The 23121-nt window shown below is 37.7% G+C and overlaps 1 protein-coding gene across 1 annotated transcript in view; it reads left to right on the plus strand.

Annotated features, from left to right (window-relative positions):
• Positions 1–19120, plus strand: part of FRZB (frizzled related protein) — a 31561-nt gene extending 12441 nt beyond the window's left edge. The window contains exons 3-6 of the mRNA XM_066232784.1: positions 9290–9355; positions 14091–14295; positions 14699–14762; positions 18248–19120. Coding sequence (XP_066088881.1) covers positions 9290–9355; positions 14091–14295; positions 14699–14762; positions 18248–18364 — 452 coding nt within the window. The 3' untranslated portion in view covers positions 18365–19120. The remainder of the gene's footprint in view (positions 1–9289; positions 9356–14090; positions 14296–14698; positions 14763–18247) is intronic.
• The last annotated feature ends 4001 nt before the right edge of the window (positions 19121–23121 follow it).

The raw sequence follows: 23121 nt of genomic DNA on the forward strand, positions 1-23121 counted from the left end.
TTAGCGGCAGATTCACACATAACCAGGGGTGGGCTCAGCAGTTCATACATAGTTGTATGGAATTTTGTCCAGGTTTCTCCCTCTTTGTGATCTCCTCAGCACTTTTCAGTTCCTTGGAGGCTTTCCTTTGTGATCCTTTGGCCAGTAAGCTGAGGTTTAAGCTCATCTCTCTCTGTAATATACTTCCTGTGTTTGCTCCTGCATCTGAGGCCAAGTGGTGGAGGAACAATTCAATGTGGGTGTGCCCCAGTTTCCTGATAGCACATGTCCAAACAGAAAGGAAGGTTCTTTCTACATTAGCATTTTAGGCTTCTGAGGGCCTCACTTGCTTCAGGTGCTGCTGTCACTGTCCCAGGATTGCTTGAGGAATAGGGTACAAGTGTTAGAAAACTCTCTCCCCACTTCTTGAGACAGAACTAGAGAGCTTCTATGGCACTCTCTGCATGATACCCACTTCCCAGTTATGGGCTTGGTTAAAACCCAGCTTGGGAATATCAGAGGGGAAAAAATGATGAACCAGTTGCCCATTTGATAGTACTGGTCTTCCTCAAACTTCCTGCTCAACGGTTTACTTTTCAGAGTCCTTAAGTTGTTGCTTCATGCATTCAGTTTGGATTTTAAAATTGTATTCAGTGGGAAAGACATAATGGAATCTACTTACTCCATATTAATATAAAATAAACTTTTAAATGAAGTATGACATATGTGCACGAAAAATCGCAAATCATGTAAGCATGCAGCTCAATGCCTTTTCACAAAGTAAACACTTTAATGTAACCACCACACAGATCAAGACATATACCATTCCCAGCATTCCAGAAGTCTCCCTTTGCTTCCTCCAAATCATTACTTCCATGCTTCTTCCTCAAAATAATTACTAGCAGCAATTTGAACAGCATATATTATTGTTGCCTGATTTTGAACTTTTATGAATGGCTTCCTACAGTAAACATGGATTTTGTGTGTGTATATGTGTGTGTGTGTGGCTTCTTTACTCTTTATTATTCTGTTTATAGCAGTACTTTTACATTTTCATTGTATTCTAGCATATGAATATATGACACTTTATTCATTTTAATGTTCCTGGATATTTAGGTTGTTTCTAGATTTTGTTACTATGACTAATGCTGCATTTGTTTCTTCAAGAACACTATAACTACAACTAGTTATTATATATTTCTATTTACTTTCGTCTAGTAATTTGTACTGATCTGAGACTGTATATCCTGCCTTGTAGAGTGTTTTATATGTGAGAGCAGAAAATTGCATGAGGTTCATAAAATTTATAAATATGAAAATTATTTTTAATCTTTGTAAATAAGTCTGAAACATTTATTTTTATTAGATTGAAACAGTTTTCACTGTTGATTCCCACTGACTCTTATCATAGTGATAAGTTTTTGAGCTGAGATAATGTCTACCAAAGGCGCCCCAACAAACATTTATCTTTCAAAAATCCACTAGTGTTCAGCACTTAGTTCTATTTTAAGGATCACTCTGACTATTATGTTTGGTCAAAATAAACCAAAAAGCTCATTTGTATAATAGTACATTTGGTAAGTCAAGATTTCTGGCCAAGTGATGCATGTGCTATCAATTTGTCATGAAACTATGGTTAGAATTATATAGTACTTCAGCATGTGAAACAGAAGAGATATCAACAACACTATAAATAATATGCAAAAATAGTTAATGTCTAAGACTACCTGGAATGAATGTAGTGTTCCTAGGTTCAGTGTTTACTATTCCTCATTAATAATTGTTTTCCTGTTCTCTGGAATAATGAGAGTGATGAAAAACAAACTAACAAACAAAACCAAGTTCATTCTGTTGTGAAAATATATTCATTCACATGTGCTAAAAGGATAACATAATATGTTCATAGTCAGAATTCTATACTTTGGAGTAATGTAACAGCTGAGGTTGATTATGATAAAACAGGAAATGAGGAAGACATAAAAACATTGTAACCCACATAACTCCTCTTTCAAAAGCATCAAGTTCTTTCTGTCTGGAATTTGGAAAAGAAATTCCTTCACTCCAGTTAATTTATTCTGTGCCTCAAAGCTTAACAATTTTTTTTTCTTTTTTTGGAAATAATAATTCTGTCTGAGCACCTTTCAATTAGTGAGCATATTTTACTATTGTAAACCCAGGATCATAATAAGGAGTGTATCCTCTCTAGTTTCCATACTTGGAACATGGAGAACAAACAACTTTAGTTCTATTCCACTCAGTCACTTGATCTGTCAAAAAAACACAGAAAGTTAAGGCAGGTAATCAAATAATGTAATGAAAAGATATATTTTTGTTAAAATAATCTTGAAAAAGAATCCCTCTAGTTTTCTGCTTTGTGATGGTGACCAATTTATGATCTTTTTATATTTGAGAACACAAATTTTTCCAGGGAGGAGAGATAGTTGGTAAATTTTGATTAATTAGAAGAGCTGATTAATTATAAGATCATGACCAAATTATATAACTTCTCTTGGTCTGTTTCTTAATATAAAATCAGACTATCTTGACCTCTGGGTTCCCTTGTGACATACAGGGTGGGCAAAAGTAGATTCATGATTGTGAGTATATGAAACAGTTTATTCTTTTATTACTTCTGTATTTATTTATTTATTTATTTCAATTGAGTTTATTAGGGTGACACTAGTTGATATAATAATACAGGTTTTAGGTGCCACATTCTACAACACATCTCTGTGTACTGAATTGTGTGTTTACCCCCCCCCCCCCCGTCAAGTTATTATTTATTTAATAATCATTGTATTTTCCCTATGAACAACTGTAAACCCCCTTTGGGCCCTCTGTATTTTCTCTGTATTTTCAAATTAAGGAAACACTAGCAATGTCCGCTAGTCTCTCAGTGTTTTCGCTAGCCTCTTCCAGGCCCTATTTCAAAGGTACTTCAGAGAAACTCCTCTGGGCAGCTGAGTGGCAGGTGCTGAGTAACAGAAGATCCCTGATGGTCTTCATCTGCTAGGTCTGCCCCCCGTCACCCCCTTATTTGAGTGCAATGGTCTGTGCCTACCTAGCTTTTGGGTAGTAAGGACCTGTTCTCTGTTTCCTTTTCCAAACTCTTTTCTGCCCTTTTGGCTTACTAATTGTGGGAAGGAATCCAGTTTTTTCTCCACTTCGGTGCAAATGTTTACTGACTATAGAGGCTGAATTGACTTGGGAAAACATTTACCCTTTTACTGGAGATAAAATTAGAATAGATAAAAATTAATATGTTTGCAATTTTAGAGTTGCTTTTATTTATATACATGTAAAAATATATTCATATATTTTTTGTTTTGCAGTGTTTGGCACTTTTGACTAATTCTTATTCCTCAGCATTTCCCTATAAGAAATAACAGGGAAATTTCTTATGTGTTGGCTATGAGCTATTATCCATAACATCCTGATTCTCCTCCTGTCCCCCAGCTGTGGGCATTCCCCAAGGTTCTGTGCTTGGCCTCTGCTCCTCTCTCCTTACAGTGATTATTTTCCTAGTGGAGTTCATCCAGCTACATAAACTAAATCATCACACTGTGACCCTCCTTCTGTTCACTCTCTCAGGTAGAGTGCCACACTTCTTCTCTATAAGCACTTCTACCTGGGTAGCCTATTTGTACTCCAACTACAACATATTTAATAAATAAAGTTATCTTTTCATGAACATTTCTGCATTGCAACTTTCTTTTTTAGTATGTAGCACCATTGTTTTCCCAGGTCCTCACTACTGAAACTTCATCTACCCTACTAGTCATCAAATATGTAACAACCACCTCCTCATACCAGGCATCCTCTTCACGGGAGACATGGGATGGAGTTGAGTGCACTTCCCTTTTCTTCCACCTCTTTTCTATGTGCTTGGTTTTGAGTAGAAACATTATATTCAAGAAGATTATGAAGCCTACTTTATTTTTTTGTCAATTGACCATTTTAGAGTATATCACACTTCAGATTTCACAAGAGAAAATGGGCAAATTGCATTGACTCTTTATATTCTGTATATTCTAAATGGCTCTTGGATCCAGACACCTTGTAAAAGGCAATTTACTTTAAAATGTCCAAAGACCTAAGTCCTAAAGGAGTAAAGTGAATTTTATTTTCTTATGAAGATAGTGTCAGTCCTCTCAGTCTTAAGCAATTCCTTTTCACAGAGTGCAAATAACTATGACTTGAGATTTTCATTACAATATTTGAGGTTTGTTTATTCAGCAAATGTTATTTTTGCCTTTTAAAGCCTGATTACATTACCTAGGCTCACCAATTTTATTGCATTTTTACATACTGCTCTAATCCAAAGTAAAATCTATTATGATGTTCTTTTCCCTGTGTTCATGTTTAGGGAATAAGTATTATTTTAAACACATAATGAACAGCTGCTCAGTTATGACACACTTCAATTTATGGAAAAATAAAAGAAATATATGAATTTTAGGTTAATGTTACTTTATTGAGGTGTAATTTACTTACAGTAAAATACACAAGTATATACCACATTGAATTTTGATAAATGAATATACTCATGTCATGATAAAGAATATAACCCTTGAGAATTCCCTTGTGCCCAGCCCATTGCTCATTCTATGAGGCAAGCACAGTTTTGATCTTCATTATGGTACATCAGCGATTTTCAATTGCTGTGCTGCAAGAATTTTAAAACGTGTAACACCTGACTATTCAGTTAGAGGCAGTGACCTCTTTTCCCTTAGGCTGTCAAATAAAAAATGACAACAGCCAACACAGCAATAGCCATCTGGTGTAAACAAATCAAAATTATACTATTTTTTTGTCATATAGGCAAAATATATATTTTTTGCTGTGCTGCAAAGTTTTAGTAATTAGTTTATGTGTGCTATGAAGTGAAAAAGGTGGAAAGTCTTTTTTATACATCAATTGTTGTCCTTTAGATTTATGAAAATGGAATCATATAGTACATATTCTGGTCACTTTTGTTTTTGCTTAATGTTTTTGGATTTATTTGTTTAGTTCTGTATATCATCATCATTATTATTTTTAAAAGATTTAAAAATATTGATTTTATAGGAGAGAGCAATAAGAAGTATCACTTATAGTTGCTTCACTTTAGTTCATTGATTGTTTGTCATATGTACCTTGACTGGGGAAGCTCAGGGTTTTGAACAGGTGACTTCAGCATTCCTGATCGACACTTTATCCACTGTGCCACCGTAGGTCAGCCCATTATTTTTCTAATTGTATAATAATGCACCCCTGCATGAGCATATTACAATAAAATTTCTAAATTTTATTATTTCTTATATAGTTTCCCCCATAATGAAATGTAATGCATATAAATTAAAAGTTTCTACCTCTAGAAACTTTTTTCATTTTCAAGCTTATATATGATTTTTTTTTTTTGGTTAGAAAATGATCTCTTTTGTTTTTATAAACTACTTTGAATTTGCATAAAATATCTTCAGATCTTTTTGGTTTGTTTATATATATTACTACTAATAATAGTAACATTCAGTTCAATGAGTGATGACTTAGTACCAGGCTCTGTGTCAAAGTTTTTATGTGAATTACTCTAAGTTTTCAACAATAATTCGATAAGATAGTTTAGTTTAGCAGTTTTGTAACTAGCCCAAGATTGCATAACTAGGAAGGAATGAAGCTGGAATTCAAACCCATGTGCCCTTAATCGTTTGCCATATTCTCTAGTACTATAGTATCATAGTCACATGTATGGTCATTTTGGCTTGCTAAACTTGATCCTTCAAATTGGGGCTGTGAACATGATAGTTCAAATGGACACTACATCTGGACAGAAATTTGCATGGACTACCGGAATCAAAATAGCAGAATCAAACACTGCTGAAAAAATTTGATTGCTTTGCTTTCTTTTAGTGCAGAGGTCCCCAAACTACGGCCCGCGGGCCGCATGCGGCCCCCTGAGGCCATTTATCCGGCCCCCACTGCACTTTCAGAAGGGGCACCTCTTTCATTGGTGGAAAGTGAGAGTACTGTATGCGGTGGTGCCGCAAAGTGTGGCGTTGCTCACGTACAGTACTACTTTCGGTGACGTGGGAGGCACGCGTCATGGTTCTGGAAACGCATCACATCACTTGTTATAGCTAGCAGTGACAAATATGGAACCGGACATTGACCATCTCATTAGCCAAAAGCAGGCCCATAGTTCCCATTGAAATACTGGTCAGTTTGTTGATTTCAATTTACTTGTTCTTTATTTTAAATATTGTATTTGTTCCTGTTTTGTTTTTTTACTTTAAAATAAGATATGTGCAGTGTGCATAGAGATTTGTTCATAGTTTTTTTTATAGTCCGGCTCTCCAACGGTCTGAGGGACAGTGAACTGGCCCCCTGTGTAAAAAGTTTGGGGACCCCTGTTTTAGTGGGTATCACAGTTCTGTAGGTGGCAAAGAGCCTGGCAAAAATATTACTCCTCTTAATCAGTAGTCTTTATAAATGATGGATCAGGAATCCCAGTTGATCTTGAGCATAATTAGAGCTGACATTTATGGGGCATGGTGTGTAAGGTACTACGATAAATATTTTATGTATATTATCTCATTGAATCCTGCCAGTAACTGTACATGATGCCATTTTTTAGATATTAAAAGTAACTTAAATAGTAGGGGATGGAACCTAGACTCAAACCCAGCTATGTTTGACAATAAAAGTCCATCCTTTTAACCATGGTATTTTCTAGACCAGGGGGTCCCCAAACTACACTGCGGCCCCCTGAGGCCATTTATCCGGCCCCTGCCGCACTTCCGGAAGGGGCACCTCTTTCATTGGTGGTCAGTGAGAGGAACGCTCATGTACAGTACTACTTCTGGTGATGCGGGACACGCATCACGGCTCCGGAAGTGCGTCATATCACTTGTTACGGCTAGCAGTGACAAATATGGAACCGGACATTGACCATCTCATTAGCCAAAAGCAGGCCCATAGTTCCCATTGAAATACTAGTCAGTTTGTTGATTTCAATTTACTTGTTCTTTATTTTAAATATTGTATTTGTTCCCGTTTTGGTTTTTTTACTTTAAAATAAGATATGTGCAGTGTGCATAGGAATTTGTTCATAGTTTTTTTTTATAGCCCGGTCCTCCAATGGTCTGAGGGACAGTGAACTGGCCCCCTGTGTAAAAAGTTTGGGGCCCCCTGTAATCTAGACTCTTCCACAGTAATATAGATCTACATTAGTATATATCTACATTGTAGTATAGATCTGCTTTGTAGTATACATCTACTTTATTTCTGATTCTACAGGAGAAGCATTGTTCTTTGTTAAAATTTCATTCATCCCTGAGACCAGGGCACTAGGTTTCTATGTTTTATTTTGTGTTCTAGGATTAAGATCTTTTATATTTCAATAAAGTATTAATCTCATGACTTGCAATTTGGGGAAGAAGGAAGGTGGTATTAGGCATAAAATCTAGGTATGTTTTATAATCTCTTTGTTTCTAGAAAAGTAATGAAACTGACCTTTGGGAAGGCCAAATAATATATTGCCTACATTCCTTTAAGGGCTATCTATGTAAGTTCCACAATGGCACCCATCCATGTTGCCATTTTGTTGACATTAATTATAATAAAGTAGATCATCCATCTATGTGTTGATTTCTTCACTTCATGAACCTGTTTGTCTCTTCTACCCTAGCCATCCATTTCCATAAGCTCAGTTCTGGAGTTGGCTATCTAGCAGTAATGCCAGCACTCTGTTACTTTTAAGTATCCCTCTCTTTGCCTACCATTTCTTTTCATTCCAGTGATTTACTCTAATATCATCACTGCTAAACATTTTACTCCATTAAGACTGCTTATTTATCTGGTCAGCACTAATTTCCCTGTCTACTTGAGATTTAATGGTACACAATAATAGTCATTCTCTTAAAATACTCTAAATTCCCTTACCTTTCTTCTGCCACATTCACTTGGCAAAGTCCCAACTTTAGTTGCCAGTGAAAATAACTCAGTTGGAGTGACTGGTTTCACTTTAAGTTCAAGATAAAATTAAAACACAAAATTAACACTGCCACCTGACTAGGCGGTGGTGCAGTGGATAGAGCATCAGACTGGGACACAGAGGACCCAGGTTCGAAACATGTGATGGCTGTCTTGAGCACGAGCTCAAGCTGGTGAGCTTGAGTGCAGGCTCACCAGCTTGAGCGTGAGATCATAGACATGACTTCATGGTTGCTGGCTTGAGCCCAGAGGTTGCTGGCTTGAAGTCCAAGGTTACTAGCTTGAAGCCCAAGGTCACTGGCTTGAGCAAGGGGTCACTCACTCTGCTGTAGCCCCCTGTTCAAGGCACATATGAGAGAGCAATCAATGAACAACAAAGGAGACTAAGGAGCTGCAACAAAGAATTGATGCTTCTCATCTCTCTCCCTTCCTGTCCGTCTATCCCTATCTTTCACTCTTTCTGTCTCTCTGTCTCTGTCTCTGTCACAAAGAAAATAAATAAATAAAATGTGTTCTGCCCACTACTCACCAGATATTTAGAAAACATAAAACTTCTCATTTCAAAATATGCATATAGTAATTTCCTCCACTAAACATAAAAATACCACTGAGTTAAATAGCCATTATTCTGGCTATGAAGAGACTCATAGCTTTTCTTCTTAGAAACTTTACTAAGTTTGTACCTGACCTGTGGTTGGTGCAGTGGATAAAGCATCAACCTCTGACATCGCTGGTTCAAAGCCCTGGGCTTGCCTGGTCAAGGCACATAGAAGAGTTGATGCTTACTGTTCCTCCTCCCCCTTCTCTCTCTTTCTCTCGCCTCTCTAAAATAAATAAATAATAAAATCTAAAGAAAAATAACTTCACTAAGTTTTTTTCCTTATCTCATTGAGTTCCTTTTAGATCCCGGAACTAATATTTGGAGGAGTGCTGTGTAATCTCTAAAGCATATATGAATGCAGGTAGTATTCTGACGAGTAACCAGTTACCTGAACATAAATAGGAAGTTGCTTCTTAGTAGGCATTGATTCTACTTTCATAACTACTAAGCATCCTCTCAGGATACAGGGGTTACGCTGTCCCTCAGGCATGGTGGTGAAGAGTGTTTCCTCAGGATTTAGGCGGTTTGTTAGGACTAGGAATTTATGAGCCCATTGATATTGCCAAAAGTCCATGTAGGTGGAATAAGTATGAATGTAATTCTACAGAAAGAGATCAGACATTTAGAATAACTAAGAGCCTTCTTGCCACTGAATTGGATCTAATCAACCAAAAAGTGTAAGTAAATAAATAAAGCTAAAGTTGAAATTTTGCTTACAGATAATGTTGTATTTTTTAGAACGCTGCAAATGTAAGCCTATTAGAGCTACACAGAAGACCTATTTCCGAAACAATTACAACTATGGTAAGGATAACCTTATAGTTGACCTATAAACTCCTGTATTAAGAAAGGAGTGTGTGTGTGTGTGTGTGTGTGTGTGTGTAAATTAGTAGAGCAGTTCAAGCATAAGGTTTAAAAACAAATAAACAAGGACAACTTTCAAGAGCATACCTGTCACAAATAATTAAAATGTCTGATGTGGGCAAAATTCTTCTTCCTTTTAAATTATTGATTGGTTGATTGATTTGAGGAAAGAGAGAGATAGAGAAACATTCATTTATTGTTCCATTTACATATGTATTGGTTGGTTGATTATTGTATGTGCCCTGGCAGGGATCAAACCCTCCTTGGTGTTTTGGGACAGTGCTTTAACCAACTGAGCTGCTTGGCCAAGGCCAGGCAAAAATATTAATAAATCAGTGATTTGAAATGGAAGCATATCAGGCAGCAATGCTGGCATCATACAACCACGTAATTAAGAACACAGAGATACATTTCAAACTAGTGGGAAGGCCTCTTCCTCCCCCACTCCCACCCCAGAGCCTGAGGAGGATTTGAGCATGAGTGGTGCTTTAAGTTCACCTTCACTGTGGTAAACAGAGGGTGGTTAATAGAATTAAGTTTGGTTTCTTCAGTCACTCTGTCTCATGAAAAACACTGACAGAGTTGGAAAGTCACACTAATAAAAAGTTGTTAGTATTCAGTTAAGGAAATGTTCTGTTATCTAGCTTGACCTAGAAATGTGACATTCTGATGAAATATTAATTGGAGAACTATCAATTCAAATGTAGCCGACAAACTTAAGTGAAGGAGGAAAAACCTGTTGTGTCTGTGCCAGGTAGTGTGCTAATAGGTTTCCATACATAATATAATTTTCTCAGCTGCTCAATGAGACAAAGTATTATTTTATTTTACTAGTGGTTATTAAATCTAAGTTATCCTTTCTTTGATTCATCAGAATGTACCTTTGGGTACTGACATGATTCAGAGTCACAAATGTCAGTTACCGGTTAATCAGAAGATTCGATAGAGTTTTCCAGTTGATAAAGAACAAGTTAATATTTGCTGTATTCCATCAGCATTTTATTGTCTCTTTTTCCCTAGCATCTACAAGATTAATAAAGGTCATGTTACTATCTCTGTAAAATACTATTGATACTGAGTCAATGAATAAACATGGCCATTAAGTAGGTTTTTGAAGAAAACTTTATTGTTAAAACGAGAGTTTTATTATTGAATTTACATGCCCTATTTTAACGGCTACAGAACATATACAACGTATTTATTTCTACTTTAATACTTTTGGGAATTAGAAGGAGGTAAATGAGTAAAACTATGTAAGCATAATCTTTGATATCTTTGAAAATACTGTGTATTAAAAGGTATAACGTAGAATATTTTTCAATGTAGGTAATTCTCTTTTAAATAAACACACATAGTTTCCCAAGTGTTTCTTCAATGGATTCGATTTTTATTTTTTACTTATTACTCATCCTAAAAGGAATCCAGTTTCTCTTAGCCAATGGAGGACACACTTTCCAAGATTGAGAGGTCGTGTTTATCTAAGAAGTCAAATGCCTGGCTGCTCATCTGAGCACCCATTCCTCTCCGTATTGGTGTGAAAAATCAAGGGAAAGGGAGGTCTTCATTTTTAAGAGATTGAAAAAGGATATATAAATTTTAAAGTACAGTTATACTAAAAACACAAGCATAATAAAAATGTTATATCAGGAAAAGTTTTAGATGTTTATATTTATTTTACTTAATCAGTTTTTACTTTATCCAACATTCTCAGTGCTGCAGTGGTTGGTGCTGTTATTTTTGTTAAAAGTCAAAATACTAATGGTTACAAGTCATGGAAAGAGATGATCCTCAACAGGGTAGCTGAGTAAGTATTATAACATAAAATGCAATAAAGATCACAATTAATGGGAAGGATAGAATTTCTTTCTTCTAGCCAAACAATAATAACCAGGTTGCCTATAATTTAAGAGTTTTCACTATAAGGCTGGTATTCTAATGGTTAAATAGAAGAAAAAAACCTGAAAAAAAAACATTTTAAATTCCAAAATGTTGATTTTTATTTTTCTTAACTATCTGTATGTCTATTGAGAAAACAAAGTGGGGGGTGGGGACGACTGATATTCATACAAAACCTCAGCTTTCTTCAGAATCAATTCAGGTAAAATCTCTTGAGCTTTAACAAAATTACTTGAATAATAAAGTAAGTCTTGTAGGGAGATATTTATTTTGGAGTGGGTACATGTGCTAAAAATTTCTAATGAAAATAGTAGCCATACTGGGTAAATAAATCATTAGTTTGAGAACATTTGCCCAGTTCACTAATCTCTAATAGCTGATGGATGCTATGGAGCACATTCACATAAACCAGGACACGAAAAAATGTCTGCTAGCTGGAGTCGTGAATTTATCATCGGATTCTGCCCAGTGACACGTCAAAAAGGGAAATCTTATCTTTTGTTAAACTACAGAATAGAGAGAACACTGATAGAAAGGGATTCCTAGGCTCACAGGTCGCACCAAGCGGGGACAGCTGGGCAGTTAAATTTTATTGCTGTAAGTTCTACATATTTGAGACATCTAGTTTTCTGAAAATTAAAAGACCTTTGAAGCAAAAATGAGGTTTTGTCCTAAAGTTTTTAGAATTAGCAAGTTAATTTCTGTTGTATGTGTGTTGTATTGATGGAATGTTATTAAATAAGTTTCTGTATGAAGACGGGGCATTGATGGGGCTTATTAGCTGGCTTTCTATTTTCATGAATTACTCTTTCCTATTCTCTTGGAATCCAAAAAGCCTAAAATATGTGGGAAGGGACTCAGATGAAAGTGGTTTGTTGATATGTGCCTAAGAGGCTTTTTAAAAAGTGGATTCACTTGGGATACGTTGTGCTTTTGTCTGTATAACATCCACGGATGCTGAACTAGAGCAATGAGGGTGTCAGGGAAGAAGCCGCTGGCTTCTTACAAATTGACATTTTTAGTTGGTAGGCTTTTTCAAAATCCTCCTTAAAAAAATAAAATAAAAAAGCTCATTTACCAGAAGTAGGAATCTTAAGAATTTGGCCCCTCCGAAGAAGAGAAATACAGAAAAGAAGCAGAACTGTACTTGCCAGGTTATGAGTCAAGTGCTTCAGCTTTGCAACTGAATTGATTATTTTTAAGGCAGTTTGTCTTTATATTGAGAAGTGAAATGAACATGTGAGATAAGCTAGGTGTTGGTATATCTATTGAAAAAAGTATGTTAATGCCATTGACATGTTAGGCTGTATTCCACAGCAATGTGAGGGGAAGGAGTGTTGGAGTGTCTGACTACAGAGCAGATGGAGGAAATACGGTCTAGTGGAGGCGGCCATTTTTACTCAAAAAGAAAATGTAGAATACCTACAGGAAAGTATAAAAGAAAATCTATACCAAAACAAAGGGGAAAAAGGAGCTGATGGTCAAATAGTGAGCTACAATGAGGGAGATGGAAAGATCGCAGAACCAGTTTGGAAACACAGTAGAACAGGAAAACTTGACACACTGACGAAACCCTGGGCCTGCCTGGTCAAGGTGTATATGGGGCGCAACTGCTACGAATCGATGCTTCCTGCTTCCTCCGTCACCCCTCCTCTGTCTAAAGAATCAATCACTAAAAAATAAAACACTAATGAGACCCCAACTCGTTAGAAAATTAATTAATAGACCTGATAAAAGAATACTGCCAAGAAAATGAGATATTTAAGTATCAGGCCTATGTGAAATTAATAAAGTTTAAATTTCTGTTGGTGGCAATTGAAACTGCAGGCACAAATATACACACATTCAAAATGATATTTGCAGGTGTCCCCAAACTACAGCCCACGGGCCGCATGCGGCCCCCTGAGGCCATTTATCTGGCCCCCGCCACACTTCCGGAAGGGGCACCTCTTTCATTGGTGGTCAGTGAGAGGAGCACTGTATGTGGCAGCCCTCCAACGGTCTGAGGGACAGTGAACTGGCCCCCTGTGTAAAAAGTTTGGGGACCCCTGTTTTAGAGGAAAATTATATCAGAATCACCTGACCTTTGGTTACCTAAATGAATTTCTCTCAATGAGCTACATACACATATACGTGCATAGGTACACACAAAACATGTATGTACACAAATTGGAAGATCAGGTTGAACAACAAGGGGACAGGTGTGTGTTACCATGTGTCAGTCGCTACTATCCAAAACAGAAACAACTGTCTGACTTTTCCTCTCCATTCATTGAGCATCAAGTAGAAAAGAATTGACTAGGAAGAAGCCTACTTATCTTTTTTTTTCTTTTCTCTGAAGCTGGAAATGGGGAGAGACAGTCAGACAGACTCCTGCATGCGCCCGACCGGGATCCACGTGGCACGCCCACCAGGGACGAAGCTCTGCTCACCAGGGGGTGATGCTCTGCCCCTCCAGGGCATTGCTCTGTTGCGACCAGAGCCACTCCAGCGCCTGGGGCAGAGGCCAAGGAGCCATCCCCAGCACCCGGGCCATCTTTGTTCCAATGGAGCCTCGGCTGCGGGAGGGGAAGAGAGAGAGAAGAAGGAGAGGGGGAGGGGTGGAGAAGCAGATGGGCGCTTCTCCTGTGTGCCCTGGCCGGGAATCGAACCTAGGACTTCTGCACGCCAGGCCGACGCTCTACCACTGAGCCAACCGGCCAGGGCCTACTTATCTTTTTTGAATGTAGCACTTACTGTGTATCACATTACTATATTAGCTTTATTGTCTTTTATCCAGTCATTCGGGCTAAAGTTAAAGAGGTCAAGACCAAGTGCCACGATGTGACTGCGGTCGTCGAGGTGAAGGAGATTCTCAAGTCTTCTCTGGTAAACATTCCAAGGGACACTGTTACCCTTTATACCAGCTCTGGCTGCCTGTGCCCTCCACTTAATGTTAATGAGGAGTATATCATCATGGGCTATGAAGACGAGGGACGCTCCAGGTAACTCACTCCTTCAGGATTCAGAATAACTTCTATGCCTATCCTGTCCTTACTGTACTTCTCTAGAGATCTTAATTCTGGGGTTCTTACCTGGGGATCTGTCTACCTTCTAGGGGATTATGGATAGGATTTAGTGGAATCCCTCAATTGCATGTCTCAAATAGAAAGTATATGTGTTCAATCTGTGGGTGTACATTTTTCTGGGGAGAGTGGTCATAGCTTCACTTTTCTTAAGGCTGTGACTCCCAAGTAGTTAAGAACTACTGTTCTAAAACTTGGTCACTCTGTTCCAGAATAAACAGATGAGTCTTTGCAATAATACCTTGTATTTTTTAATACCTTGTATTTTTTAATAATATGTTTTAATTTTTCAAAATGTTTGCTTTTTATAAAAAAAATGCAGATTACTGTTGGTGGAAGGTTCTATTGCTGAAAAATGGAAGGATCGACTTGGTAAAAAAGTTAAGGTAAGCCTCTATTATATGTTTAAAGTGATGCACAGAAAATAAAAGTAGAAAACCAGCCATTTGGCTGCCCCCACCTCCCACATCACACCTACATTATAGGGAGAAATAAAAGAGAGGTAAAAAGGGGTTTCCAAGTGCTCTATCTTTTACACATGACAGGGTCTCATGTCCATCCCTAACTGCAAGTGAGGCTGGGAAATGTGGTTTTTAGCTGGGCATATTGCTTCCTTGAACAAACTGCAGTTCTGAGAGTCATGGAGGAAACGATGAAAGAATAGGTAGGAAACTACCAATATTTCCCGAATGCATAGACATCAATTTTGATGTACAAGATGCGGCCACATTCATCGGTGTATAGTTCCTTAGAGCAGTCATGTAGCTTTATTTTTAAGCCAGTGTCTCTTATATTCTTGAAATAATGCATTTTTTAAAAGTTACTGTAAATTACCTTTTTAATAGAAGGTTCCATTCTTCTTATTATACTAAACAAACTAGTTTCAAAGAAAAATGTGGAAGAGTACGCATAGAGGGGCAAAGAATTGAGAAGTGTGCATGTGTAGTGGGCCAGGTGAGGGGTGGGAAGAGTAGAGATTGTACCAAGCATAATACACCTCGTTCTTCTGTGAGTTTGACAGGTTGGGGAACATTTACAGGGTAAGTGAAACACCCTGGACAGTTTATCTTATACATCTGGTGCTCAACACAGCAAGTACTTTTGAGTACAAGTGACCCACAGAAATGTAGAGGCCATTATTTTGCAGGGAGAAACTGCCTTCCAGTAAGCCTCACCTTGAGGATATTTGTCAAACGTGAGATGTATTCCAAGTTCGAACTTGTGAGAATTCTCTATTTGTATCTCTTTTCAATTAGTTTGGTGTTTATTAAAAAGTGGCTTTTCTTCAGTATTTGGAATCTCTTACTGTCTTTTTAATTTAGTTTTCTGCTTCCCAATGCAGAATAGGAATATGTCCTAAATTCCTGTACTAGTTGGAAGAACTTTCAACATCCTTGCTGCAAAGTGTATAACAAGGCTTTTCTTTGGTACCAAAACAATTATCATCATGTAAAAAGACCTAGGACACCTGCCTTGTTTTGTCCTGTTTCTTAGTAAAGCAACATATTTCCTATTGCTTTCTATAGGAGACTCACGCAGAGTTATTACTGTGAAACTATTTATATTTTAGTCTAGATTTAAACATGCTAAAAAAAGAATTAAACCAATAACTTGAACATTTTTTAATTCATATATAAGTACTCAGGACTAAAGTTCTTGAGTGGAAAATGTCTTTTGATTAGAATTTTTGAGAGCTTTAGTTTTCCAGTCAATTTAAGGATAGAAAAAAAATGGTTTTATGGAAAATACTTTTTTAAAAGATAAGAGTTGCCCTTTCGATTGATTTTTTTGCTCTCAGTGTATAAATCAAAAGTTAATAAAGACCTTTGTAATGGTTTTGCCAGGCAAGTGGTTATTTAAGTCTCTGTTATAGTAGGTTGTTTAAATTGAGATATCTGGCCTGACTTGGGGAGTTAAAAATCAAACATTTTTTAAAATATGAAAAACAATAAGATGGTAAAGTGTGCTAAAATGAAGAATTACTTTCGGTATTTGAAAAAAAAATGATAATTTATTATGTACTAAGCACTTTATACATTTTTCATCTGTTAATCTTCAGATTAACAGTCTTATAAGCAGATTCTGTTATTAATTCCAGTGTGTTGTTGATAAAAATGAGGTGTAGTAAGTTTAAGAAACTTTGCATGGTAAGTGATAGAATTGGAATTTGAACTTGGGCAATCTGATACTAACTCCCGGCTACTCAGAGTGTGGTCCCTGGACCAGCACATTGACATCACCTGGGAGCTTGTTAGATATGAAAATCTTGGGTCCTGTTCCAGGTCCACTGAATGAGAATTTGCAAGTTAACAAGACCTATAGGTTATTTTCATATTCATTGAAATTTGACAAGTAGTGCCATAGTCTTCATTCTTTAAAAAAAAATTTTTTTAAAGATTTTATTTACTGATTTAAGAGAGAGGGGGGAGAGAGAGAGAGAGAGAGAGAGATAAATGTGGGGGGCAGCGGGAAGCATCACCTCATAGTACAATAGTTGCTTCTCGTATGTGCCTTGACCCGGCAAGCCTGGGTTTTCAAATTGGTGACCTCAGCGTTCCAGGTCTACACTTTATCCACTGCACCACCACAGGTCAGGCTGTAGTTTTTGTGTGTGTGTGTGTGTGTGTGTGTGTGTTTTTGTGACAGAGACAGAGAGACAAAGAGACAGAGAGAGGGACAGATAGGGACAGATAGGAAGGGAGAGAGATGAGAAACATCAATTTTTCGTTGCAGCACCTTAGTTGTTCATTGATTGCTTTCTCATATGTACCTTGACCGGGGTACTACAGCAGAGCCAGTGACTCCTTGCCTAAGCCAGTGGCCTTGGGCTCAAGCTGATGAGCTTTGCTTAAACCAGATGAGCCCGCAGTTAAGCTGATGACCTGGGTCCTCCACATCCCAGTCCAATGCTCTATCCACTGCGCCGCTGCCTGGTCAGGCTGTATTTGTTATTCTTATTCACTACTTATAATATCCACAATATAACTCCCCTTTAATTTATTATATTACATGTAAACATTATTTTTACATTTTTTACATTTTACATTTTTTTTTTTTTTAGTGAGAGAGAGAGAAAGAGAGACAGGGACAGACAGGAAGGGAAAGACATGAGAAGCATTAACACATAAGTGACCTTGGGCTTCAAGCCAGTGACCCTGGGCTCAAGCCAATGATCATGGGATCATGTCTATGATCTCATGCTCAAGCCGGCGACCCCGTGCTCAAGCTGGCAACTTTAGGGTTTCAAACCTGGGTCCTCTGCATACTAGGCTGATACTCTAGCCACAGTGCCACTGCCTGCTCAGGCTATTGCCATTGTTAATATGAAATATTAATAAACTTGATTGTGATTATTAAAAATGTTGACAAAGTCTGCTTTGTAAAACTTAGAATGAGGACAGAAACTTGTCTGTTCTGTTTATTGCCCTTGGTAAATATTACTTAGAAAACTATTTTTAAGAGACTATTTCCACCCCAGATTTTTATTTGTTCTTACATGTTATAAGAGAGAAGGATGAAAAATAGCTCTTCCTTCATATTCTCTATGTAGATCTTCTGTTTCTTGACTATCTGTGAATTGCTGGACTAATGTTTGTTATCTCAGGAGATACAGATAGAGAGATAGTTGTGTCAACATTTACTGATATGGAAATTTTAAGTTTATGGTTTGATATGAAAGCATTATTGATATAGGTGGCCAATTCTGTGCTTTTTAAAATCTGAGAATTATGTTCATATAGCATCAATTTCCTCGTTACCCTGGTATATAAAGTTTATATTTTTGTTAAGTAGTAAAATGCTTCCTTCTGAGATCTGACTTTGCCTTCTCCCTCGGCTGTGTGTGTGACCATTTTCTGTTTCAATTTCACAGCGCTGGGATATGAAGCTCCGTCATCTGGGATTGAATAAAAGTGATTCTAGCCATAGCGATTCCACGCAGAGTCAGAAGTCTGGCAGGAGCTCCAACCCCCGGCAAGCACGCAGCTAAATCCTGAAATGCTGAAAGAACATTAGTGGACTTCCAATTAAGACTTGCATTGCTGGACTAGCAAAGGAAAATTGCACTATTGCACGTCATATCTATTATTTTACCACAAAATTTATGTGGTAACTGATATTACTTCTATTTTCTCTTTTGTTTTCCGCTTTTCTCTTCCCTCCCCCACCCCCTTTTTTGTGGTCTGGGTGCAAATCCTTAAATATATTATATGTATTCTATTTCACTAATCATGGGAAAACTGTTCTTTGCAATAATAATAAATTAAACATGTTGATACCAAGGCCTCTTTGCTGCAGTAAATGTTAATTTACTGCTCTGCACTGGGATTGGGAATGCAATGTTGGATACAAAGGAGGAAAGCGAAATGAGTTGTACAATACGCAGGGGTGATCTAATTACGGCCTCACTTTGCATGCCTTTGGGCATTCTCCTCACGCTTAGAAAGTCCTACATGTTTATAAAGGTAAAACAGCAGTTTGAAATCAAATGCCACATAAGCAAAGCAATCAAGCACCAGGAAGCATTTATGAGCAAAAGACACAAAAGATGAATTATTTTCAAGATTGGCAGGAAGCAAAATAAATAGCGTATGGAGTTGGGGAAAGAACATTTTGCTTGACAGGGAAGCACAATTGAAAACTGTTGGGGTGCTAACAGTAGCATTGGTCTTTTGGCAATACATTTGATTTGTTTATGAATACATATATTAGCATTAGGGAAGAGAATCACAACTGGACATCTGCTATCAGCATAGCTCTGTTTAATTTTAAACAAACCCATTGGGATGAGTTTATTTTTCTTATAAATTACTTGCTACACTGACCAAGAAAAGAAAGTAGGTATGTATGTGCACCAGGGTGTTATTTTTAATTTATATAGCTCTATAAAATGCTGTAGTTTGCAGGATGGTAAAATGTGCAAGGTGTGTGTGTGTGTGTGTGTGTGTGTGTGTGTGGCGCGCGCGCATGTGCCCTCAGCTGGACTGAATTACAGGCCTACGCACTGGCCTGTACTTCATCATTTGGATTTGTTCTGTTTAATGCCCAGTAAAATACATCTAGTAAAAGGAATCATCGTTGCCTCTAGAGAAGCTACTCTGACTTTTGACCTAAATGCCCCTTCTCGTTCGTTACCCAAGCTGCAGCGCGATCCCCAACAACCTGGGGGAACAAAGGGTGCTTTTACTCCCTCCCTTCGGTGGGATTCTTTAGAGCCTGTGCCAATCATTGGAAAGTCCTATTTTTTTTCTTCCATTTTTATGTCTGCGATTAGTAGAACCAAATTTCTAAGCTATGATATGCTGAAAATAAAACACTTAGGAAACAAAATGGTGCTGCGTTTCCTTTTACAAGGATTATCATGGAAGAATAAAATTTATTCCTGAACATGTGTCCTAACATGATAAATAGTGATTCATCTAAATTCTGTTTTGGAAGTAAGAGAACACCCTAGTCCCAACCCCCAACAATAACAAATTGTCGAAGAAAGAGTTGCCACCTTTGCCTACATGAGGGCTGCAGTTTTCTGTGTTGCCTTGTGTTTCCTTTCAGGTAATTCCACCATCTGCCCATTGGGCTTTATTCTCAGGTGGCTAAAGCAGGGGTGTTTCTATATGTTGCTGTTGTAGCCTTGAAAAAGTGAGCTTGGGTGTCACAGGGTAGCAGAGAAGTGCCACATAGAAGACCTAACTGCATATCAGGATCTCTTGGGGGAGGGGGGATTTATGCCTCAATTCAAGGACTGAGGACTGGGAAGGAGTGCTTCTGCATTGCGGTTTTTCTCATGTACTTTTCCTGATAACTATGCAACGCAGGGCAGACATGGGCCAAAGGAGACCAAAAGAAATTGGCTTCTCAAATCCACAGAATGTCATCAACTCTTCCAAAGCACAGTATGGTGAATTTTATGCGATTAAATGTTTTCATGTACAACGAAAGCCACAGATGTTTCCAGCCTCTGCAGTTTTCTTCCCTTTTTTTTGGGGGGGGGAGTGTGTGTGATTTTTGTGTAGAAATTTGACACAAATTATGCTCAGTACATATGTAATTATGATACTTATAAGCAAAAGAGGACCAGGTTCTTAGAGGCAGAGGTGTTTTTTTGTTTGTGTGCTCTTTTCCCCCTTCCCTTTTCATGATCTATACAGGCACTCCTGGAGTTGGCTCATCTAATGAGGCTCTGTCAGATATTTGAAAGCCTAAGAGGTCCATGAATAAAGTACATTTGATTTTTCAGTTTGCAATGTCTTTATTAATAAATTATGTGTAGGCCTCTTTTGGGGGAATGACATGATTTTTATCATGATGGTCACATTTCTAATCAGACTATAAAACGTTTTCACTCTGTAATTGCCATAATATAAGTACATCTTATCAGCGACTCTCTACAGGCTTTTCTGGCAGGTACCAACTTTCAAAGCCACTTAAAATTGAAATATATTTGCATCCTTGTCAGTAACCTTGAGATCTACAAAGTTGATTTAAAATGTCTTTGGAAAATTATGTTCGCCGATTTTAATCTTCCTAGCGAAATAACAAAATGCATGCTGAATAAACTAGTAAAAATTAAAATGACAGCAAATTTGGATTCTCTTCATGGCCATGTAAATATTTTACTGTGTCACATACAGAGTGTAATCTGATTCAGTGCCATATGTTGCACTCACTGAGCGTTTGGGGGCGGGGTGGGACAAATCTATGTCCTTCCACATCTGTTACATATTAAGAAGGCAAATACAAAAATTACAATCACTGAGTAAATAGTACTACTTATTGCCTTCTGCAAGAAATTATTAGCTATTATTTTTCGACAAGGAAAATGACTGAAATATAAGTATTTCAAGATTGGTGTTTATTTAGATTGGATTTTAATACTTAGATAATACGGGCATTCAAAAACATGGTCAAAATGAGAGAGGGGAGAAGTGGAGAAGATGGTTGCTTCTCCTGTGTGCCCTGACCAGGAATCAAACCCAGGACATCCACACACCAGGCTGGCGGGCTACCACTGAGCCAACTAGCCAGGGACAGCTGTTTTTTTTTTTGGATAAAATGCAGACATTATGCATTGCTTCCACTTTGAATGGTGAGTGTTGAGAATTCACGGAGCTATGGAGAAAGAAAGGGCGTGCTCCGGGAAGCTTGTTCAATCCAAAAGGAAAGGGTTTATGGACTGGTGAGAAGGCTGACTCAGAAATGAAAGGGAATGCCAAAAAGAGCTTCCCTCTAACCACAAGGATGTTGAGAGGGATGACACCACTTCTTCTATCGTAGTGCTGGGGCTGCTCTTCCAAACAGCCACCGCCCTGTGCACATCATTCAACAGAATGGAGGTTACAATTGTAGAGCTGGATTTTAGGAAACTCTGGGCTATCAGCAAGAGTGGGTTGGGGTGATGTCTGATACTTGGGCTAGCTCTGAAATAGTAAATAGTTTATAAACTGGGTCAAAATATTGCGTATTTACACAGGATGGTAAATAAAGCTAATAAATAGAACTCATCAGGTTAACTCTAATGCTTTTAGTTCTACATTGTTTTGGTGACTTGGGTAATCAGAGCTTCCCCGAAATGGGATTCCTGGGTCAGTGCTGAAGAACAGAATTTGAAGTAAATAGTTATGACTTGATGGGGCAAAAGGATAGATGAATCTGGACAAATGCCTACTGGAAATTTCTCTCCCTATGACCTATATCAAGCGATATACATACTAAAGCTTCTTTTAAGAGAACCATAAAGCTTAGAGATATTACACCTACATTTTTTCTCTTTCCCTCTTGGCCATTCTTATTTATTCAGCTTCTCCTCATATTATTTGGCTAATTAAATCAAACACAAGCCTGCAGTAAGTATATTCAGAATTGCTAGAAAATCAAGCAGTAAGCAAATGGGAGGAATTGTCTGCTATTCTTCAGATCCACAAATCAGTCCCCACAGAGCACGCTGGATTCCTATCAGATCAGTTCAGGCAGTCTTGTTCAGAGCTTCGACACACTCAGTACCATCAGCCTGGTACTATGGTGCCCACACTCCCTTTCCCTCACACACAGCACTTTAAGCTTTCCAAACGTTCAAAATGTCCCCTGACCACATCTTGAAATGAGTTTTGAAGTCAGTGTACCTGAATTCCAATTCTCACTCTGCAACTCATTGGCTATTTGGCTTACTCTTTCAGTGTTAAGATCAGAGGAGTTGAGCCAGGCAGAGCCTGTTTAGCTGTGCCTGGAGAGTGGTAGGCCCTTAATAATACTTGCTCTACATTTTACTCTTGAATACTGTCTGTGATATACAGTTCTCAAACAGGGCTCTAGTGAGTGCTTCCCCACCCAAGAAGAAAAAGTGGCTTCCAAAGGATTCTACTCCCTGAACTCTTTTTTTCTCCTCCATCTTTAAGATGGCAGACTCAAAAATTCTCCCAAACCATCCTCAAGTTGCAAATTGAAACTTTTTTCCTTTTCTTCCTCTAGCGGGGCAGATGTGCTTAGAAAAAAGCATGATCAGGAGACCCAACGAATACTCCTTTGATTTTTAAAAAGGTGAGATTCTGGAAAAACTATATAGTACTCAATTCTACAAAATGTACTTTGTAGAATTTGTATCACTGATACAAATTTGTTTTATTCCAAATATTATGATTTATCTTGAAAATAAAAAACCCAAAATATTTCTCCAACCACTTTTAAATATGAAAAATGATAAACCTATAGAACGCTTGATATCTTCATACTGGTTACTTTCATAGAGATGGC

The sequence above is a fragment of the Saccopteryx bilineata genome, chromosome 5 (genome assembly GCF_036850765.1).
Source record: "Saccopteryx bilineata isolate mSacBil1 chromosome 5, mSacBil1_pri_phased_curated, whole genome shotgun sequence".
NCBI lineage: Eukaryota > Metazoa > Chordata > Mammalia > Chiroptera > Emballonuridae > Saccopteryx > Saccopteryx bilineata.